Source organism: Pleurodeles waltl, chromosome 3_1, assembly GCF_031143425.1.
Source record: "Pleurodeles waltl isolate 20211129_DDA chromosome 3_1, aPleWal1.hap1.20221129, whole genome shotgun sequence".
NCBI classification, from domain to species: Eukaryota; Metazoa; Chordata; class Amphibia; order Caudata; family Salamandridae; genus Pleurodeles; species Pleurodeles waltl.
This window is the reverse complement of record NC_090440.1, coordinates 663,268,597-663,287,595: the sequence shown is the minus strand read 5'-3', so window position 1 is coordinate 663,287,595 and position 18,999 is coordinate 663,268,597. Positions and strand designations below refer to the sequence as shown.

The window sequence follows — 18,999 nt, the reverse complement described above, 5'->3', positions numbered from 1 at the left end:
GCATGTTCAGTCACCACTAGTTAACTGGTCTCCAGCTTACAGTGGTCTCAGCGGTTACTTGCAGGTAAGTAAATCTTCCTGGTAGGGAGACCATGGTCCATTTCGACTTCAGCCATGGGTCTCACTACCTAGGAGGCACCCTTTGTAGGTCACGACCTGGCCTCCGAGGGTGCACTTCTGCATCCAGCGGTGGGCAGACATTACTGAGCAGCTGGTCTCTCGGGGCTGCAGGCTACCGTAGCTTTTGTACTCCTGATGCTTACCAGGAGGTTAACCACCTAACCCTTGGAGTCACTTCTGTTCTAGCATAAATGGAGGTCTTTTCTGTGAGTGGGCATAGCAGGCACAGTCCTCTTTGCAAATCCTTCGAGTTCAGAAGTGCAGTCCAGTGTTTTTGCGCTGTGGTTAATCCATTTTAGTTCCCCATGGGGCACAGGAGTCAGCTTAGCCATTGGCTTGCAGGCCTGTTGCCCTTTTTACCTGGTAACCTTTTACCCACTTAGTATGCTCTGTTTTATACTATTTATGTAATCATTTCTTTTAGCACTTCTTCAGCTGCTTACATTTTATAAGAAATGTTTTGCTTTTTGTTATTAGTGCCATTCTGAGAAGGTGTCATTATCAGTGATGTACCTAGATTTTGTCATCATGTCCCTTTCACTCTTACGTTTGACAGGAACATTGTGTGCACTTGTTAGGAATTGTTTATATAACTGCAGACACAAGTCTGCTACATTATCAGTTGTTTAGGTACATACCTGCATCAGGAATCCTACATGAGCCACATAAAATACACCTCACATGGACAAGGTCATTAGAGGGGTTTCTTCCAGATGTCATCTATACTGCATGTCACCTTGCTGCAGAACTCAGCCTTTGTGTCTTCACGGAGTCTGACCTAGAGACCTCATTCCAAGGTAACAAGGGATTGGGGTGGGGGTACTTCTCATGGACATGCTCCTGGCAGATTAGGGTTTATCATGCCTAGCTCTCATTAAGGTAGAGATTAAGTTTTCTTTGTGAGGAATTTCATATCTTATGTTTATTGCAATACGGGGCGGTGTTCATATTCACAACTCTCATCTTCACAATGTTGCTTTTATTACTACTCATTATGCTAATCATTGCAATTCATGCATTTTACAGTAGATTGTAGTATTTTCAATAAATATATTGAAAATTCTCCTGCATCTTCTTCATTGCCTAAGTGTGCATGAGACTTATTGCTAACGAGAGAAACGGGTAACTTCTCTGAGAAGTTGCATCTGGAGTCCATGCGTAAGGCTGCCAGAAATCAACTTTATTGTCTAAGTTCGGCGAGGTACTGCTTGTGAGGCTACAGGGTGAGGTCAACACTTGTGACTTGCTGTAAGAGTGACTCATTCGCCTACAAACAGAAGGGGTGTAACCCCAACACCAGCAGTCTTGCTAAGGAGCGAGAGTCCAACTACGACATGGTGCCATCAACGATGGTGTTTTTACATTAATTTACTGATATCCTGAGTATCTCGGTCTCGCACACAGTAGGTACCCTAAATACCATTATACAGAGACGTCTGTGGTCATAGGGGTAATCCTCCTCAGCTGGATAGGGAGCACCTATCCGGGCTGTGGGTTGTTCAAGCTTGTACCTTAAAAAGGATTTTCCTAATATGGTGTTCCTTCTCTGTACCCATTACTCAACATGGCTAATGTCATAGACATTCCAGAAAATGTCAGACATGCATTAACACCACAACATCTAATAGCCCATGGCTTAAGAGATGAGGGCAGGAATGTCACATTTATAGTAGACGCTGTAAAGAAATGGCTCCCTGTTGCAGTTACCCCCCACTTTTTGCCTGATACTGATGCTGACTTGACTGAGAAGAGTGCTGGGACCCTGCTAACCAGGCCCCAGCACCAGTGTTCCTTCACCTAAAATGTACCATTGTATCCACAATTGGCACACCCTGGCATTCAGATAAGTCCCTTGTAACTGGTACTTCTAGTACCAAGGGCCCTGATGCCAAGGAAGGTCTCTAAGGGCGGCAGCATGTCTTATGCCACCCTAGAGACCCCTCACTCAGCACAGACACACTGCTTACAAGCCTGTGTGTGCTAGTGAGAACAAAATGAGTAAGTCGACATGGCACTCCCCTCAGGGTGCCATGCCAGCCTCTCACTGCCTATGCAGTATAGGTAAGACACCCCTCTAGCAGGCCTTACAGCCCTAAGGCAGGGTGCACTATACCATAGGCGAGGGTACCAGTGCATGAGCATGGTACCCCTACAGTGCCTAAACAAAACCTTAGACATTGTAAGTGCAGGGTAGCCATAAGAGTATATGGTCTGGGAGTCTGTCAAACACGAACTCCACAGCACCATAATGGCTACACTGAAAACTGGGAAGTTTGGTATCAAACTTCTCAGCACAATAAATGCACACTGATGCCAGTGTACATTTTATTGTAAAATACACCACAGAGGGCACCTTAGAGGTGCCCCCTGAAACTTAACCGACTGTCTGTGTAGGCTGACTAGTTCCAGCAGCCTGCCACACCAGAGACATGTTGCTGGCCCCATGGGGAGAGTGCCTTTGTCACTCTGAGGCCAGTAACAAAGCCTGCACTGGGTGGAGATGCTAACACCTCCCCCAGGCAGGAGCTGTAACACCTGGCGGTGAGCCTCAAAGGCTCACCCCTTTGTCACAGCCCAGCAGGGCACTCCAGCTTAGTGGAGTTGCCCGCCCCCTCCGGCCACGGCCCCCACTTTTGGCGGCAAGGCTGGAGGGAACAAAGAAAGCAACAAGGAGGAGTCACTGGCCAGTCAGGACAGCCCCTAAGGTGTCCTGAGCTGAGGTGACTCTGACTTTTAGAAATCCTCCATCTTGCAGATGGAGGATTCCCCCAATAGGGTTAGGATTGTGACCCCCTCCCCTTGGGAGGAGGCACAAAGAGGGTGTACCCACCCTCAGGGCTAGTAGCCATTGGCTACTAACCCCCCAGACCTAAACACGCCCTTAAATTTAGTATTTAAGGGCTACCCTGAACCCTAGAAAATTAGATTCCTGCAACTACAAGAAGAAGGACTGCCCAGCTGAAAACCCCTGCAGCGGAAGACCAGAAGACGACAACTGCCTTGGCTCCAGAAACTCACCGGCCTGTCTCCTGCCTTCCAAAGATCCTGCTCCAGCGACGCCTTCCAAAGGGACCAGCGACCTCGACATCCTCTGAGGACTGCCCCTGCTTCGAAAAGACAAGAAACTCCCGAGGACAGCGGACCTGCTCCAAGAAAAGCTGCAACTTTGTTCCCAGCAGCTTTAAAGAACCCTGCAAGCTCCCCGCAAGAAGCGTGAGACTTGCAACACTGCACCCGGCGACCCCGACTCGGCTGGTGGCGATCCAACACCTCAGGAGGGACCCCAGGACTACTCTAAGACTGTGAGTACAAAAACCTGTCCCCCCTGAGCCCCCACAGCGCCGCCTGCAGAGGGAATCCCGAGGCTTCCCCTGACCGCGACTCTTTGAATCCTAAGTCCCGACACCTGGGAGAGACCCTGCACCCGCAGCCCCCAGGACCTGAAGGACCGGACTTTCACTGGAGGAGTGACCCCCAGGAGTCCCTCTCCCTTGATCAAGTGGAGGTTTCCCCGAGGAACCCCCCCCTTGCCTGCCTGCAGCGCTGAAGAGATCCCGAGATCTCTCATAGACTAACATTGCGAACCCGACGCCTGTTTCTACACTGCACCCGGCCGCCCCCGCGCCGCTGAGGGTGAAATTTCTGTGTGGGCTTGTGTCCCCCCCGGTGCCCTACAAAACCCCCCTGGTCTGCCCTCCGAAGACGCGGGTACTTACCTGCAAGCAGACCGGAACCGGGGCACCCCCTTCTCTCCATTCTAGCCTATGTGTTTTGGGCACCACTTTGAACTCTGCACCTGACCGGCCCTGAGCTGCTGGTGTGGTGACTTTGGGGTTGCTCTGAACCCCCAACGGTGGGCTACCTTGGACCAAGAACTAAGCCCTGTAAGTGTCTTACTTACCTGGTTAACCTAACAAATACTTACCTCCCCTAGGAACTGTGAAAATTGCACTGTGTCCACTTTTAAAACAGCTATTTGTGAATAACTTGAAAAGTATACATGCAATTTTGATGATTTGAAGTTCCTAAAGTACTTACCTGCAATACCTTTCGAATGAGATATTACATGTAGAATTTGAACCTGTGGTTCTTAAAATAAACTAAGAAAAGATATTTTTCTATATAAAAACCTATTGGCTGGATTTGTCTCTGAGTGTGTGTACCTCATTTATTGTCTATGTGTATGTACAACAAATGCTTAACACTACTCCTTGGATAAGCCTACTGCTCGACCACACTACCACAAAATAGAGCATTAGTATTATCTATTTTTACCACTATTTTACCTCTAAGGGGAACCCTTGGACTCTGTGCATGCTATTCCTTACTTTGAAATAGCACATACAGAGCCAACTTCCTACATTGGTGGATCAGCGGTGGGGTACAAGACTTTGCATTTGCTGGACTACTCAGCCAATACCTGATCACACGACAAATTCCAAAATTGTCATTAGAAATTCATTTTTGCAATTTGAAATTTTTCTAAATGCTTAAAAGTCCTGCTAGGGCCTTGTGTGTTAAGTCCCTGTTTAGCATTGTCTTTTAGAGTTTAAAAGTTTGTTAAAGGTTTGAAATTAGATTCTAGAAACAGTTTTAGATTCTTTAAAAAGTCTTCCAACTTTTAGCAAAATAATGTCTGATACAGAGATGAATGTGGTGGAACTCGACACCACACCTTACCTCCATCTTAAGATGAGGGAGCTAAGGTCTCTCTGTAATATAAAGAAAATAACCATTGGCTCCAGACCTACCAAAATTCAGCTCCAGGAGCTGTTGGCAGAGTTTGAAAAAGCCAACCCCTCTGAGGATGACTTCACAGAGGAAGAAATTAGTGACTTGGAGGGCATTTCCCCCCTTCCAGTCCTAAATAGGGAGACCAGGGCCTCTCAAGCCCTGTCTCCAAAAATGATAGTCAGAAATGTTGCTTCCCTCACAGGAGGGTCCAGCATTTCTGAAATCACTGAGGATGCTCTCAGTGAGGATGACCCCCTGTTAGCCAGGATGGTCAAAAGATTGGCTTTGGAAAAGCAGCTCCTAGCCATAGAAAGGGAAAGAAAAGAGATGGGCCTAGGTCCCATCAATGGTGGCAGCAACTTAAATAGGGTCAGAGATTCTCCTGACATCCTAAAAATCCCCAAAGGGATTGTAACAAAATATGAAGATGGTGATGACATCACCAAATGGTTCACAGCTTTTGAGAGGGCTTGTGTAACCAGAAAAGTGAACAGATCTCACTGGGGTGCTCTCCTTTGGGAAATGTTCACTGGAAAGTGTAGGGATAGACTCCTCACACTCTCTGGAAAAGATGCAGAATCTTATGACCTCATGAAGGGTACCCTGATTGAGGGCTTTGGATTCTCCACTGAGGAGTATAGAATTAGGTTCAGGGGGGCTCAAAAATCCTCGAGCCAGACCTGGGTTGATTTTGTAGACTACTCAGTAAAAACACTAGATGGTTGGTTAACTGGAAATGAAGTGTGTGACTATGTTGGGCTTTATAATTTGTTTATGAAAGAACACATTTTAAGTAACTGCTTCAATGAAAAGTTGCATCAGTATCTGGTAGACCTAGGTCCAATTTCTCCCCAAGAATTGGGAAAGAAGGCAGACCACTGGGTCAAGACTAGGGTAACCAAAACTTCCACTGGGGGTGACCAAAAGAAAGGGGTTACAAAAACTCCCCAGGAGAAAGTGGGTAACACTAGAAACAAAGAAAAAGAGTCCTCTGTAGGCCCCCAAAAACCAGAACAGGTGGGTGGGCCCCAAGACACAACCCAAAACAAAGGTGGGTACCAGGGTAAGAACTGGGATGCCACTAAGGCATGGTGCCACAACTGTAAACAGTCTGGGCACCACACCAAGGACACTTCTTGTCCCAAAAACAAACCCCAGAACAAAATTCCTGGGGTAACCAGTGTAGCCATGGGAGATGACTCCTCAGATGAGGAGGTCTTCCTAGCCTTCAACTGGAAACAGGGCCCAACAGGTGAGTTGGAGATTCCAGAGGGAAGTAGACACTTCCACCACCTACTGGTGAATGGAATCCCAACCACTGCCCTGAGAGACACTTGTGCCAGTCACACTATTGTGCATGACAGGCTGGTGCTCTCAAACCAGTACATCCCAGGTGAGACTGCCAGGGTAAGAGTTAGCCTAGACAGGGTCACTAAGAGGCCTGTGGCTTTAGTGCCCATAGAAGTGGGTGGCACTCTTAGCTGGAGAAGGGTAGTAGTCAGTACAGACCTCCCCCTTGATTGTCTCCTTGGAAATGACTACCCAGAGGTTAGTCAGAGCTCAAGAGAGGAACTGGTCCAGTGCCAGTCCTCTCCCAAGGATTCTGGAAGTCCTGCCTCTGCAGTAAATGCAAGCAGGCCCCAGAAGAAGAAGAAAAGAAAACAGAGTAGGAGGGGTGGACAACCTTTAGCCAAGGTTACAGCAAGCCAAGGAGATTCTGCTCCAGTAGGGGAGAACTCCAAAAATGGCCCTGATAAAGTCCAACCTGACCCACAAGAAGTCCTGGCTAGTCAGGCAACTGTTAAACCTGAGTGGGTGGCTCCTCAGCTAACAGGAGAAAGAGTGGAAGAAGGGTGTTTACTACAAGATGTGGTAACCCCCCACTCCAATACAGCAGACAGGCAACCTGAACCCAAAGAAGCCTGTAACTTAGCCCCTTCCCTTTTAGGTGAAGAGCTAAAGGTGTGGTTCTGGGCACTGACAGCTGTCAGTGGCCTCTGCTGGGTGTTAGCCTTTATGGCTGCACTATCCTTAGCATGGTGGTCTGACCCCATGCCAAATAGCAAGTTAGGCCCCCTGACCCTATTGGTCATGGTGGGGTTACTCCAGCTCTGGGTAACCTCTCTGGGTAAGCTAGGGGTAACCCTGGCCAAGATAAGGTTAGCAGAGGTGGGTACCTCTAAGACCAAAATAGAAAGAATGGGTGGAGACATTGAAGAGGCAGACAAGAGGCAATTCAGACTAGGTCCTATCACTGTGGAAGTAGGTCAGTTCCCCAAAGGGAATGACCTGAACAGAAGGATGTAAGGCAGAGTAGGCCCTGCAACTAACCAGCCTATTTCTCCTACTCTTCCTCGCCTGACAGACTAGGAAGACTCTCCCAGCTTGGGCTGAGTCTCCTGGCCTGTGGGCTGGGGGGGGCTTGTGTAAAGAAATGGCTCCCTGTTGCAGTTACCCCCCACTTTTTGCCTGATACTGATGCTGACTTGACTGAGAAGAGTGCTGGGACCCTGCTAACCAGGCCCCAGCACCAGTGTTCCTTCACCTAAAATGTACCATTGTATCCACAATTGGCACACCCTGGCATTCAGATAAGTCCCTTGTAACTGGTACTTCTAGTACCAAGGGCCCTGATGCCAAGGAAGGTCTCTAAGGGCGGCAGCATGTCTTATGCCACCCTAGAGACCCCTCACTCAGCCCAGACACACTGCTTACAAGCCTGTGTGTGCTAGTGAGAACAAAATGAGTAAGTCGACATGGCACTCCCCTCAGGGTGCCATGCCAGCCTCTCACTGCCTATGCAGTATAGGTAAGACACCCCTCTAGCAGGCCTTACAGCCCTAAGGCAGGGTGCACTATACCATAGGCGAGGGTACCAGTGCATGAGCATGGTACCCCTACAGTGTCTAAACAAAACCTTAGACATTGTAAGTGCAGGGTAGCCATAAGAGTATATGGTCTGGGAGTCTGTCAAACACGAACTCCACAGCACCATAATGGCTACACTGAAAACTGGGAAGTTTGGTATCAAACTTCTCAGCACAATAAATGCACACTGATGCCAGTGTACATTTTATTGTAAAATACACCACAGAGGGCACCTTAGAGGTGCCCCCTGAAACTTAACCGACTGTCTGTGTAGGCTGACTAGTTCCAGCAGCCTGCCACACCAGAGACATGTTGCTGGCCCCATGGGGAGAGTGCCTTTGTCACTCTGAGGCCAGTAACAAAGCCTGCACTGGGTGGAGATGCTAACACCTCCCCCAGGCAGGAGCTGTAACACCTGGCGGTGAGCCTCAAAGGCTCACCCCTTTGTCACAGCCCAGCAGGGCACTCCAGCTTAGTGGAGTTGCCCGCCCCCTCCGGCCACGGCCCCCACTTTTGGCGGCAAGGCTGGAGGGAACAAAGAAAGCAACAAGGAGGAGTCACTGGCCAGTCAGGACAGCCCCTAAGGTGTCCTGAGCTGAGGTGACTCTGACTTTTAGAAATCCTCCATCTTGCAGATGGAGGATTCCCCCAATAGGGTTAGGATTGTGACCCCCTCCCCTTGGGAGGAGGCACAAAGAGGGTGTACCCACCCTCAGGGCTAGTAGCCATTGGCTACTAACCCCCCAGACCTAAACACGCCCTTAAATTTAGTATTTAAGGGCTACCCTGAACCCTAGAAAATTAGATTCCTGCAACTACAAGAAGAAGGACTGCCCAGCTGAAAACCCCTGCAGCGGAAGACCAGAAGACGACAACTGCCTTGGCTCCAGAAACTCACCGGCCTGTCTCCTGCCTTCCAAAGATCCTGCTCCAGCGACGCTTTCCAAAGGGACCAGCGACCTCGACATCCTCTGAGGACTGCCCCTGCTTCGAAAAGACAAGAAACTCCCGAGGACAGCGGACCTGCTCCAAGAAAAGCTGCAACTTTGTTCCCAGCAGCTTTAAAGAACCCTGCAAGCTCCCCGCAAGAAGCGTGAGACTTGCAACACTGCACCCGGCGACCCCGACTCGGCTGGTGGCGATCCAACACCTCAGGAGGGACCCCAGGACTACTCTAAGACTGTGAGTACAAAAACCTGTCCCCCCTGAGCCCCCACAGCGCCGCCTGCAGAGGGAATCCCGAGGCTTCCCCTGACCGCGACTCTTTGAATCCTAAGTCCCGACACCTGGGAGAGACCCTGCACCCGCAGCCCCCAGGACCTGAAGGACCGGACTTTCACTGGAGGAGTGACCCCCAGGAGTCCCTCTCCCTTGATCAAGTGGAGGTTTCCCCGAGGAACCCCCCCCTTGCCTGCCTGCAGCGCTGAAGAGATCCCGAGATCTCTCATAGACTAACATTGCGAACCCGACGCCTGTTTCTACACTGCACCCGGCCGCCCCCGCGCCGCTGAGGGTGAAATTTCTGTGTGGGCTTGTGTCCCCCCCGGTGCCCTACAAAACCCCCCTGGTCTGCCCTCCGAAGACGCGGGTACTTACCTGCAAGCAGACCGGAACCGGGGCACCCCCTTCTCTCCATTCTAGCCTATGTGTTTTGGGCACCACTTTGAACTCTGCACCTGACCGGCCCTGAGCTGCTGGTGTGGTGACTTTGGGGTTGCTCTGAACCCCCAACGGTGGGCTACCTTGGACCAAGAACTAAGCCCTGTAAGTGTCTTACTTACCTGGTTAACCTAACAAATACTTACCTCCCCTAGGAACTGTGAAAATTGCACTAAGTGTCCACTTTTAAAACAGCTATTTGTGAATAACTTGAAAAGTATACATGCAATTTTGATGATTTGAAGTTCCTAAAGTACTTACCTGCAATACCTTTCGAATGAGATATTACATGTAGAATTTGAACCTGTGGTTCTTAAAATAAACTAAGAAAAGATATTTTTCTATATAAAAACCTATTGGCTGGATTTGTCTCTGAGTGTGTGTACCTCATTTATTGTCTATGTGTATGTACAACAAATGCTTAACACTACTCCTTGGATAAGCCTACTGCTCGACCACACTACCACAAAATAGAGCATTAGTATTATCTATTTTTACCACTATTTTACCTCTAAGGGGAACCCTTGGACTCTGTGCATGCTATTCCTTACTTTGAAATAGCACATACAGAGCCAACTTCCTACAGACGCTCACAAGACTTACCAAACAGACACATTCTGAGGATCTTTTTGGACGAAGACAATACAACATACACATTTCACACATATAAAATAGCGACCATACCACAACGATACCAAGCTTATCAGTATACTGAAATACCACTGTCTTATCAAGAACATAAAAACTGGTTCAATGGCACCCTTCCACATATAATACAACCTGTGAGATTAGGTCCTTTAGGTAATGACGGACCAACGTGGCCCATGTTTACCACATGCATGCCACATCCGGCGGAATATTTATAATGTGCTAGTACCACTGTACAGATGACTTGTTCAGTTTGTTATGTAAACATTGAACACTGATGAAACTGATGCGTAGCTTTGACACAGTCTCCTCAATAATACTCAGTAATATTAAAGGGGAAGCGGTAGTGTTGGCTATACGTCAGCAGCTCTGGGAGATTCCACAGTTGGAACAGGAGTGTCAATTACTGAAATGATCTCCGAAACCTATACTAATATAGGACTGGATAGTTTGGGAGTCAAGCCGAAAAAACTTGAAATTCAGAGTACCACCCCTAAGGATGGTACTAAACAAGTACAAGAGGGTTCTAATAAAACACTGGTATAAAAACAAATAAAATAAAGACAGAAGAAGTCAGAGAGCAGACTCTCCTCATCCAGAGAGCTCTGAAAGGAGCTATAATCTCAGAAGTAGAGAAACTTAAAAGACTACGACAGATATACTGATCCACGTCACTCTCATTCCTTCCAGGGCACACTGGATAAACAGAGAGAGAGTGCGGGTTGGTCAGAGCAACACACTGACTATGTGAAGCAGAAAAAAGACTCACAGAATTCCTCAGAAAAGAAAGAGGACAAATCTCCCCAACAGAAGCCCCAATTGAAAAAGAAGAAGGTGGCTGCTATAACTGCAAAACATGCCAGCAACGTTGAGGACGTTGTTGAGGAACAACACATGGGCAGAGACTCTGCTAGACAGAGCAGCAGAGGTCACTATTTGTCCCCAGTGTGTGAAAGATCATCTGATGTTACAGCAACTAACAACTTTCTTGTAGTCGAGACTGCGGACGGGCACGTCTTCCCACCTAACTGGGTTTATGTTATAAATATCTAAATTGAGGGAGACATAGAGCGCAGTATTAGTGTAGTTTCTTAGGAAGAACTTAATTGTGATATCCTATTGGCAGAAAAAGACTGGCCACCTGAGTACATCTGCAAGCTCCCATATGGGGAAGATGTTATTTTGCTACTTTATCAAATCTTGTTCTGAATGCGGTAAAGGAAGCTTATGCTGCTGACTGTGCTTTGGCGCAGGCGCCCATGCTGTACTGCAACAATGTAGGGGGGGATAAGGATTCCCTCTGTCATGTAATACCTATCAGGTCTACAACCCAGCCTCAACCCCAATATCCAGTCAAACATGAGGCTAAAGCGCCAGTGAGAGAAAGCCTCACTCAACTTGAGTACAAGGGAGTAATGGAGCCCTGTGTCTCTGCAATTAATAATTCTCTGTCGCAAAACCCGACCATTCATATAGAATACTCTAAGTTTATTGACACTTAAACAATTGTAAACGCACCTACGCAATATAAAATGCACATGGCACCACACTAATTACCTTCATAGTGTGCAAGCATTACAAAACAACCTTGGATATTTCCAACAGTGTTTTCTGCCAAAACTTAGTGCATGAAAGTCAGGACCTGAGTGCATTCTCATTTGGCTCACAAAAACACGTTTGTTGTTTTCCCCAAGGCTATAAGAACAGCCCAGGATTGTTTTCTGCCTGTGTAACATCAATATTGCATGATATTGATCCTGTGGCGTTGTCTGGATGATATCTATCTCACAGATGAAGACCTCAACATTCATCTTGCCAGGGTCGATTGAATCATCTTAGGATTCGCCACCTTGGGCTACAAATTAAATTTTAAGAAAATTAAATAGGTTTTCTCAGTGTATTGTTCCTGTGATATGAGCTATCAGATGAAAGCAAGAGCCTGCCCCCCCCATTTTTTCGAAAAATGCGCTCAACTTCAACCACCAAACACAATTAAGAAACTACAGTCACTACTTGCTTTCTTTAGCTTTGTCAGAACATACATTCCAGATTATACTCATCGCATAAAACCACTCTATGATTTAATACATCCAGATTTTTCAAGTAGACATTGGACAGTTGAATGCACGTACATCCTTAGAGGGTTGCAGCAAGACATGCTAGAAGGAAAACACTTACACAGACTTGACAACAAAACAAATATGGTCATCAGAATAACTGCTGTGGCCATCGGGCTTACCAATGTCACCCTTAATGACGGTGACATGGTACCCATAGCATACAAATCACATTTGAACTCAAAAGCGGAACAATGTTTTGCACCCACAGAAAAGATTCAGACTGCCATACAGATTTCTGTCATAAAGGAGAGGCCACTTGCCCAAGGGAAATGCATTATTGTCATTACCCCAGTGCTGGCCTTAGAAGGTGTCACCAAAGCAAGCGTTCCTGATGCTAAAGCATTTCCTCCACACTAGATTCAATGGGCAACCTCCCTGACTGCCACTGATGTTGAATACATTTTTGACCCAAAACCTCAAACACAATTTTTTCTCTTGTACAAACAAGAGTAGCCGGCACCTACTAACATCTTGCCACTTGGCAGATACCAAACTGTCATTTAAACTGATGGTTCAGGACAACCAGCTGTAGGTGCAAAACATCAATACTCAGCAACTTGCGTAGCTGTGAGCGGAGTGATGAAGGATGGTGTATTCCACTCTCAACATACCTACACGCATACCTGGGGGACTGCACTGCTCAGTTGGCTGAGCTTAAAGCTCTTATCTTGGCACTGGAAAATACAGATCCAGAACAGCTCACATTAATTGTCCATGTTTCGTGCTACTGTGACCAGTCCTAGAATGATTATCTCAGTCATTGGAGGATAAGCATGTTCAGAGACTCAAAGGGGAACAACATAAAAAACAGAACTCTGGGTGGGAGGGTGGCTGATCTAAAGGATAAGCTACCAGATGTTCATGTAGTGCAATTCATTGGGCCATCAATGTGTAGGAGTACACGTTGTAGGAAACACTTTGGCTGAAGAAGCTGCCAAGTCCGCAGTAGCTTCAGCTTCTGTTGCTGCAGTGACTTGTTCTCACATGAGATTGGATAATGAGATTCAGGCTGCCGTGAAAGTTTTGGCTGAGGGAAAGCCTGTTCCAAAAGCATACCCTGCAAAATATTCCTACCATATCAGTGCACAGAATGTTGCCTTTGTGACAGTTCCTGGGGTGAAGGTTGAGTGATCTCCAACCAAGACCAGAGATTAGATCTCATCAAAGCAGTGCATGAGGGTGTCGCATCTGCTCATGCTTGTGTGGCGGCCACGATATCACTTTTACAGAAACGCTTCTGGTGGCTGGGTATATACAAACAGACCGTATGTCCTTTGCTGTGACATTTTCCAGCAAATGAAAGGCTCCAAAATCAAACGCCCACTGCAGAATTCCCTCCTAATTTCCAACAAACCACTACAATGTGTGTACCTGGACCAGTGTGGTCCCTTACAACCTGATGATGCATACAAATATATTTTAGTAGCTGTTGATTCTTGCTCTGTATTCCTGTGGGTATGGCCACAGCAGTTGGCTGACGCTCGATCTGTTATTAAAGACTTGCTGGGGTTTATTGGTACATATGCGGTTGCAGCATTCCTTTCAGACCAGGGCCCTGCTTTTGGCTCTAGGGCATACAGGGACACCATGAGGAGGATGGGTGTTGAATTCCATTTCTCCTTCCCCTACCATCATAAAGGTAATAGAGTTATGGAGAGGAGGAATTGTGATCTAAAGCAGTCCTTAACAGCAAGAGTATTTGGTTCAGGCCGCAGTTGGCTTCATCACCTATATGGGGTCCAGAGAGCACTGAATAATCTGCCTTGGGGGGGGTCACACTCCATATGAGGTCCTCTTTGGGATACCTATGTATGTCCCAGATCGAGATGGCTCTAGTATGGTGGTGGCAGACACACCCATTTGACATAAATTATCGTCTCACTGTCTTACAGGAGTGTCAACAATTTTGTGATGACAATTCATTCACCAGTGCCGCCACCTTAGGAATAAGGAATTTACCAACAACATCCACAGGCTGGATTCCTAAAGTTGGGGATCTGGTTCGTGAGAAGATTGCTGTGAAGAAGGAATTCAGCCCATCTTCCAGAGCTAAGGGTAAAGTTCTTGGAATTCAAGGCTCCAGAACGGTCCTTCAACCACCGCTGCCAGGTTCCACAGAAAACTAATTAATCTCCATTGACAACATCAAATTGCACCATGTGGCCGATCCTGCACTGTAAACCTTTAGGTCCCCTGGGTAGTTCCCAGTCCCTCCCCCCAATCCAACAGGATATACCTTTTCAAAGAATAAACAACGTTTGTGAATATACCAGTATGTACAACAATGCTACAAATGCCTCCTCAAACATGGGGATGGTAGAGAATGAGCTTCTTCTAATTCCTGTTACCACTTCACCGACAAGTACTGTCCAAGATGTGGCTATTTATTACTCCAATGCAACACAAACTGACAACATTGTCTACTATAAACCTCCACGTGAAGTGGATCCATCCACCAGCACTGAATCGGCTCCTGTGTTTTCACAGTCTTCTTCTGCTTATTTCATCAACCAAGATTACTTTTCTTCAACTTCATCTACATCTGCAACTGAAACTTTTTCAAAGACACATAAGCTGTACATATGGCTTAAAAAAACTATTTGGTCTATCCATAGTATTATCTGTGGATACTAATGACATTGCTTGCCTTTCTGCTATGGATTGGTTTTGTTTCTCCTGATAAATGGTCATTATCTGGCTAAGAAGCAAGAGGCACTTTGAATGAGTCTCCTTGATTGATGCTACTTTATATATATTTATTTTCAGCTCCTTTTCCCTGAAGAAAGGCACATGGATGCCTGAAATGCATTGGAACGGACAGTGCAATTGTGTTTTTCATATGATCAGGAACGTAAGAGTAAAGTCTCTTCAACAGAATGTGCCAATGGTTCTTTGCTTTGTTTAAAGACATTTCTGGATTTAACACTGAAGAACAAAACTCAGATTTCGAAAAGATCAGAGGGATCTGAGTTTGTTCTAAACTAGATTTCTGTGAACTACAGCTTGCACTGCATTAATATATTGTTCTAGTACTGTCTTCATCGTCTCTTTGAAAGAGACAGAATCCGGTCATTCTCAGGGGTTGCATACAGACTAATAAACTATGAAGATGGCAAGCAACTCACAAATTTGCTTGGAAGCTGTTAAGTTAATGTTGACTCAGTCTGCACTCAGAGATATAGTGAAGGATTTTTTGGACTGGGGGAAATGGCTTCCCGACATATGTGCATGCTCTGGGATTTGGCAGCCCAGGTCAGACTGTGTGCTGTTGATTGAGTTGGCTGGACAGGGATTTGTGCATGTTCAAGTGTAGACAAACTGGAACAAATCTTACTTATGGGCAATGTTGTGGTCTCATGTCACATGCTGATTTGAGTTTCATTGAGAGACCCTCCGTTTGAATATTTTTTCCTTGGCAACGCAATATAATTCACTCATTCCCATATATGTGCAGTTAAAAGTAGTGATCCCTCAGCCTCGTATTCTAGAGTCTTTATTTCCATTTACTACTCTTTCTGGTTTCTGTTGCAGGTTCCTGCTGCTGGATAAACAGCCCTTGGATTTCCTTTTGGCTTTTCTCTAGGTAGTGCTAGGAATATTTCATAAAAATTTTCTTTCAGATTTAGGAAGCTATAACTCGATGACAGTGACTAGTGAGTCATTCGGTGTTATACCGTGTCCCTGTGTGGCTGTCACTGTTCAGGCACAAGCTATTGACAGCCAAGATACATGGGAGTGGAAAAGGCAGTGGTACATTACATGAGAGCGACCCTTCAGTTGAAAGTAGATCCCCTCTCCCCTACAGAGGATGTTCATCAGCTGTTACCTCCATGGAACTCACCTGAGTTCTTCCAGTAACTCCTTGTGCTTCTCTTCTAGGGCTTTGTTTTTTACGGACTGCGGGATATCCGGCACAAACCAGGCAGCAATAAACTTAATGCAAACAACCACGTGCTGAAAACAAGAGGCAAACGTGTTATGGTACCTATTTATCAGACACAGGGGGACTCGTCCCCTCTTTCACCACCACAGTTCAACAGCCAGGACAAATGACACATTATTCAGCTAGGCCCAGTACTCAGATATTGGGATTGGATGGGTGATCTGAGAGTCAGGAGATATTCCTGACACGCCAGGACAGCTCAGGCCGTTATCAATGCAAATTACAGCAACAACAGAGGGCCGGCCTGGGGAAGCAGACTAAGGGTGGAGTTAATAGTTACAGTGTGTCTGTCAGAGGTTGGCACTGAATGACCTATGCGTTGGTTTGGTGGGGGGTGGTTTCGATGCATGTCACACTCCACCTTACACAATTAACCAACAGCACCACAACCTGTGCCCATGCTCATGAAGCATCCCCTCATCACAGGCGAGTAAATTTACCACGCGCCCTTAAAACCCACGCATACCGTCTGTCCAGTTTACACAGACTACACTGTGGGGCGCTAAATATTCATGGTTGGAACACGGTTGACATCAACTATGTTGTTTTCCCCTGAGTCAGCATCAGATAAGCGAGTCACCTTTTTGCTTCAGACTTGAAACACTGTGCGAATAATCTGCCCCTTTTATTGTACCATTATGCAACGTAGCATCGGCGGAAATGAATTTGTTCCGCCCAGGACAGCCTTTGAAGCAATCTGCCTTTACCTCAAACACAATCACAAACGCCAGGCGGGCTGCGAAGATATGCCAGAACTGCACGGAGAAGTTATAGTCATCAGCGTTTCGGTAATCACGGTACCTGTGGGTGAAGGAAGTACGAATTTAAAAGCCAAACGGACATAAGCACTGAAAGTAGTGGTCGATGAACGGAGGGAAGCCCGAAAAAAGAGGTGGGGCAGAAGGTATGAATGGAAAAAGAAACAAACTCCTAACAGAGGGACCCAATGGGAGAGGACTGGACCATACTCTAAAGAAGGAACTAACCACTATTCTAATCACAGTAACCAACCCTTAGAACAACAGTTCAACCCCAGTTTGAAAGGAACATATCGTGGCACGAAACTTCCCAATGATCCACGTACATAGTTAAGAACTGAACTCAAATCTGCCGACTTTTAACAAGTCAGCCTTAACCATAAGACCACAGTCCTTGCAGATAGAGCCAGCCTCTTCGGGTGTAGAGAAAGCCAAGAACGGAAGCTTCCCTGGCAGCCAGGAGGCGTCCATACTATACCTGCAATAGGAGACGTTCATTCTCAAAAGCTCGGTATCACTCCTGAAGTCCTTGGTCAGGAATACTGAAAGGCTGTTGTTAATGTAACCAGTCAAACAGCTGTAGGGAAGAAACCAGAGAAACAGCCGATAAACACACAGTTTTAGGACTGTTTACATGCCGCCAAGGCTCTACGCCTAAAATTCTTCCTCTTTCCCTTTCACATGGTCCCTCTTGCTCTGCTCAGGCTGTGATGGTATATAGTCATTTTCGCTAAACTACTATTGGGGTGGTTTAAAGGAGGTCTGGCGCTCACCTATACTGCATATCTCAATATTTACATAAATCCCTCCTTGTGTCAAATTGACGGTGCTATTCCAAGGTACCTCCCCAAAAAGCCTTGTGACATTGACAATCCTAAAATTGTTCCCCAAATAGTTATTACACCAAGCACTCGTCTTCAATATGATAATCAAAGTCACAAATGAGTCCCAATTTAAATCCAGATATTCTTTATTGCTTTCTCTCTATTCAACTCCAGCCAAGCCAACATGTGTTTCATCTGGGTTATATCTCCTCTTGACCTCCTCTGGGCTTCCTATGGCTGTTAATAATACACATATTATATATATATTTTTTCTCCAATCTACTCATAAATTATATCTATATGTAAGTGGAATGGCTCCCACCAACTGACTAATAATTAAGAAAATAGAATGCACTAGTTTTATAATTGACATATATAGATATAATTTATGAGTAGATTGGAGAAAAAAAAAAATATAATATATATAATATTTCCCCCCAGGCGTCAGACTGGATCCGGCGATTTTTCTTCGAGCAATACCCTTGCGCATCGGTGGGTGGCGTCGGTCGACTCCGCGGGTGTCATTGTAGTCACTGCGATGATGTCGGGAGTAGTATATAGATGCCGACTCAGTGCAGTGACGTCAGTTTCTTTCCACAACTTCCTATGCCAAAGAACAGAGCCACAAAGAATACTGAGATTGGTGCGCTAGAGCTAAGGCCCTGAAAGGGGAATCCTTGTCCCTAGAAATCAGTTCGCAAGCAGGGAGGATGGGTGGGTTGATAAAGAATCTCTACCAGATATATCATTACCGAAGGTAAGTAACTTGTACATCTGACAGAGACTAGTTGCAGATTCCTTACTACCTTAGAATAGATACCCAAGCAATGCCATCCTCGGAGGTGGGCTGCAAACCAAGATCATACTAGAAAGTCCTGCAGGACCGAATGACCAAAGTAGCCATCCCGACGGACCTGACTGTCCAGGCAAGAATGTTTAGCAAACGTGTGCAAGGATGCTCACGTAGCTGCCTAGCAGATATCCAGGACAGGAACTCCACGTGCTAACACAGTGGGAGCAGCAGTTGCTCTGGTGGAATGAGCGTGCAAGCCCTCAGGGGGTTGCTTCTTGGCCAAAGCATAGCACATCTTGATGCAAAGAAGTACCCATCAAGAGATGGTATGTTTTTGCACCACCTTCCCTTTCTTCACACCTACATATCCAACAAAGAGTTGATCATCCACCCGGAAATCTTTAGTACAATTTAGATAGAACGCCCAGGCTCTTTTTGGGTCCAGACGGAGGAATCTCTCCTCCTCATGAGAAGGCTGTGGGGGTGCATAAGAAGTAGGCAAAAGTATGGACTGGCCTACATAAAAAGCCTT

At 46.4% G+C, this 18,999-nt stretch overlaps 1 protein-coding gene across 4 annotated transcripts in view; it reads right to left on the bottom strand.

Moving 5' to 3' along the window:
- The window catches only part of ANO9 (anoctamin 9), a 386,417-nt gene that overhangs the window by 15,857 nt on the left and 351,561 nt on the right, over window positions 1-18,999 (bottom strand). For all 4 annotated transcript variants that reach the window (XM_069223191.1, XM_069223192.1, XM_069223193.1 and 1 more), the window contains 3 exons: window positions 17,329-17,427; window positions 16,800-16,893; window positions 15,991-16,103 (listed from right to left, as the gene is read on the bottom strand). In XM_069223191.1, coding sequence (XP_069079292.1) covers window positions 15,991-16,103; window positions 16,800-16,893; window positions 17,329-17,427 — 306 coding nt within the window. The remainder of the gene's footprint in view (window positions 1-15,990; window positions 16,104-16,799; window positions 16,894-17,328; window positions 17,428-18,999) is intronic.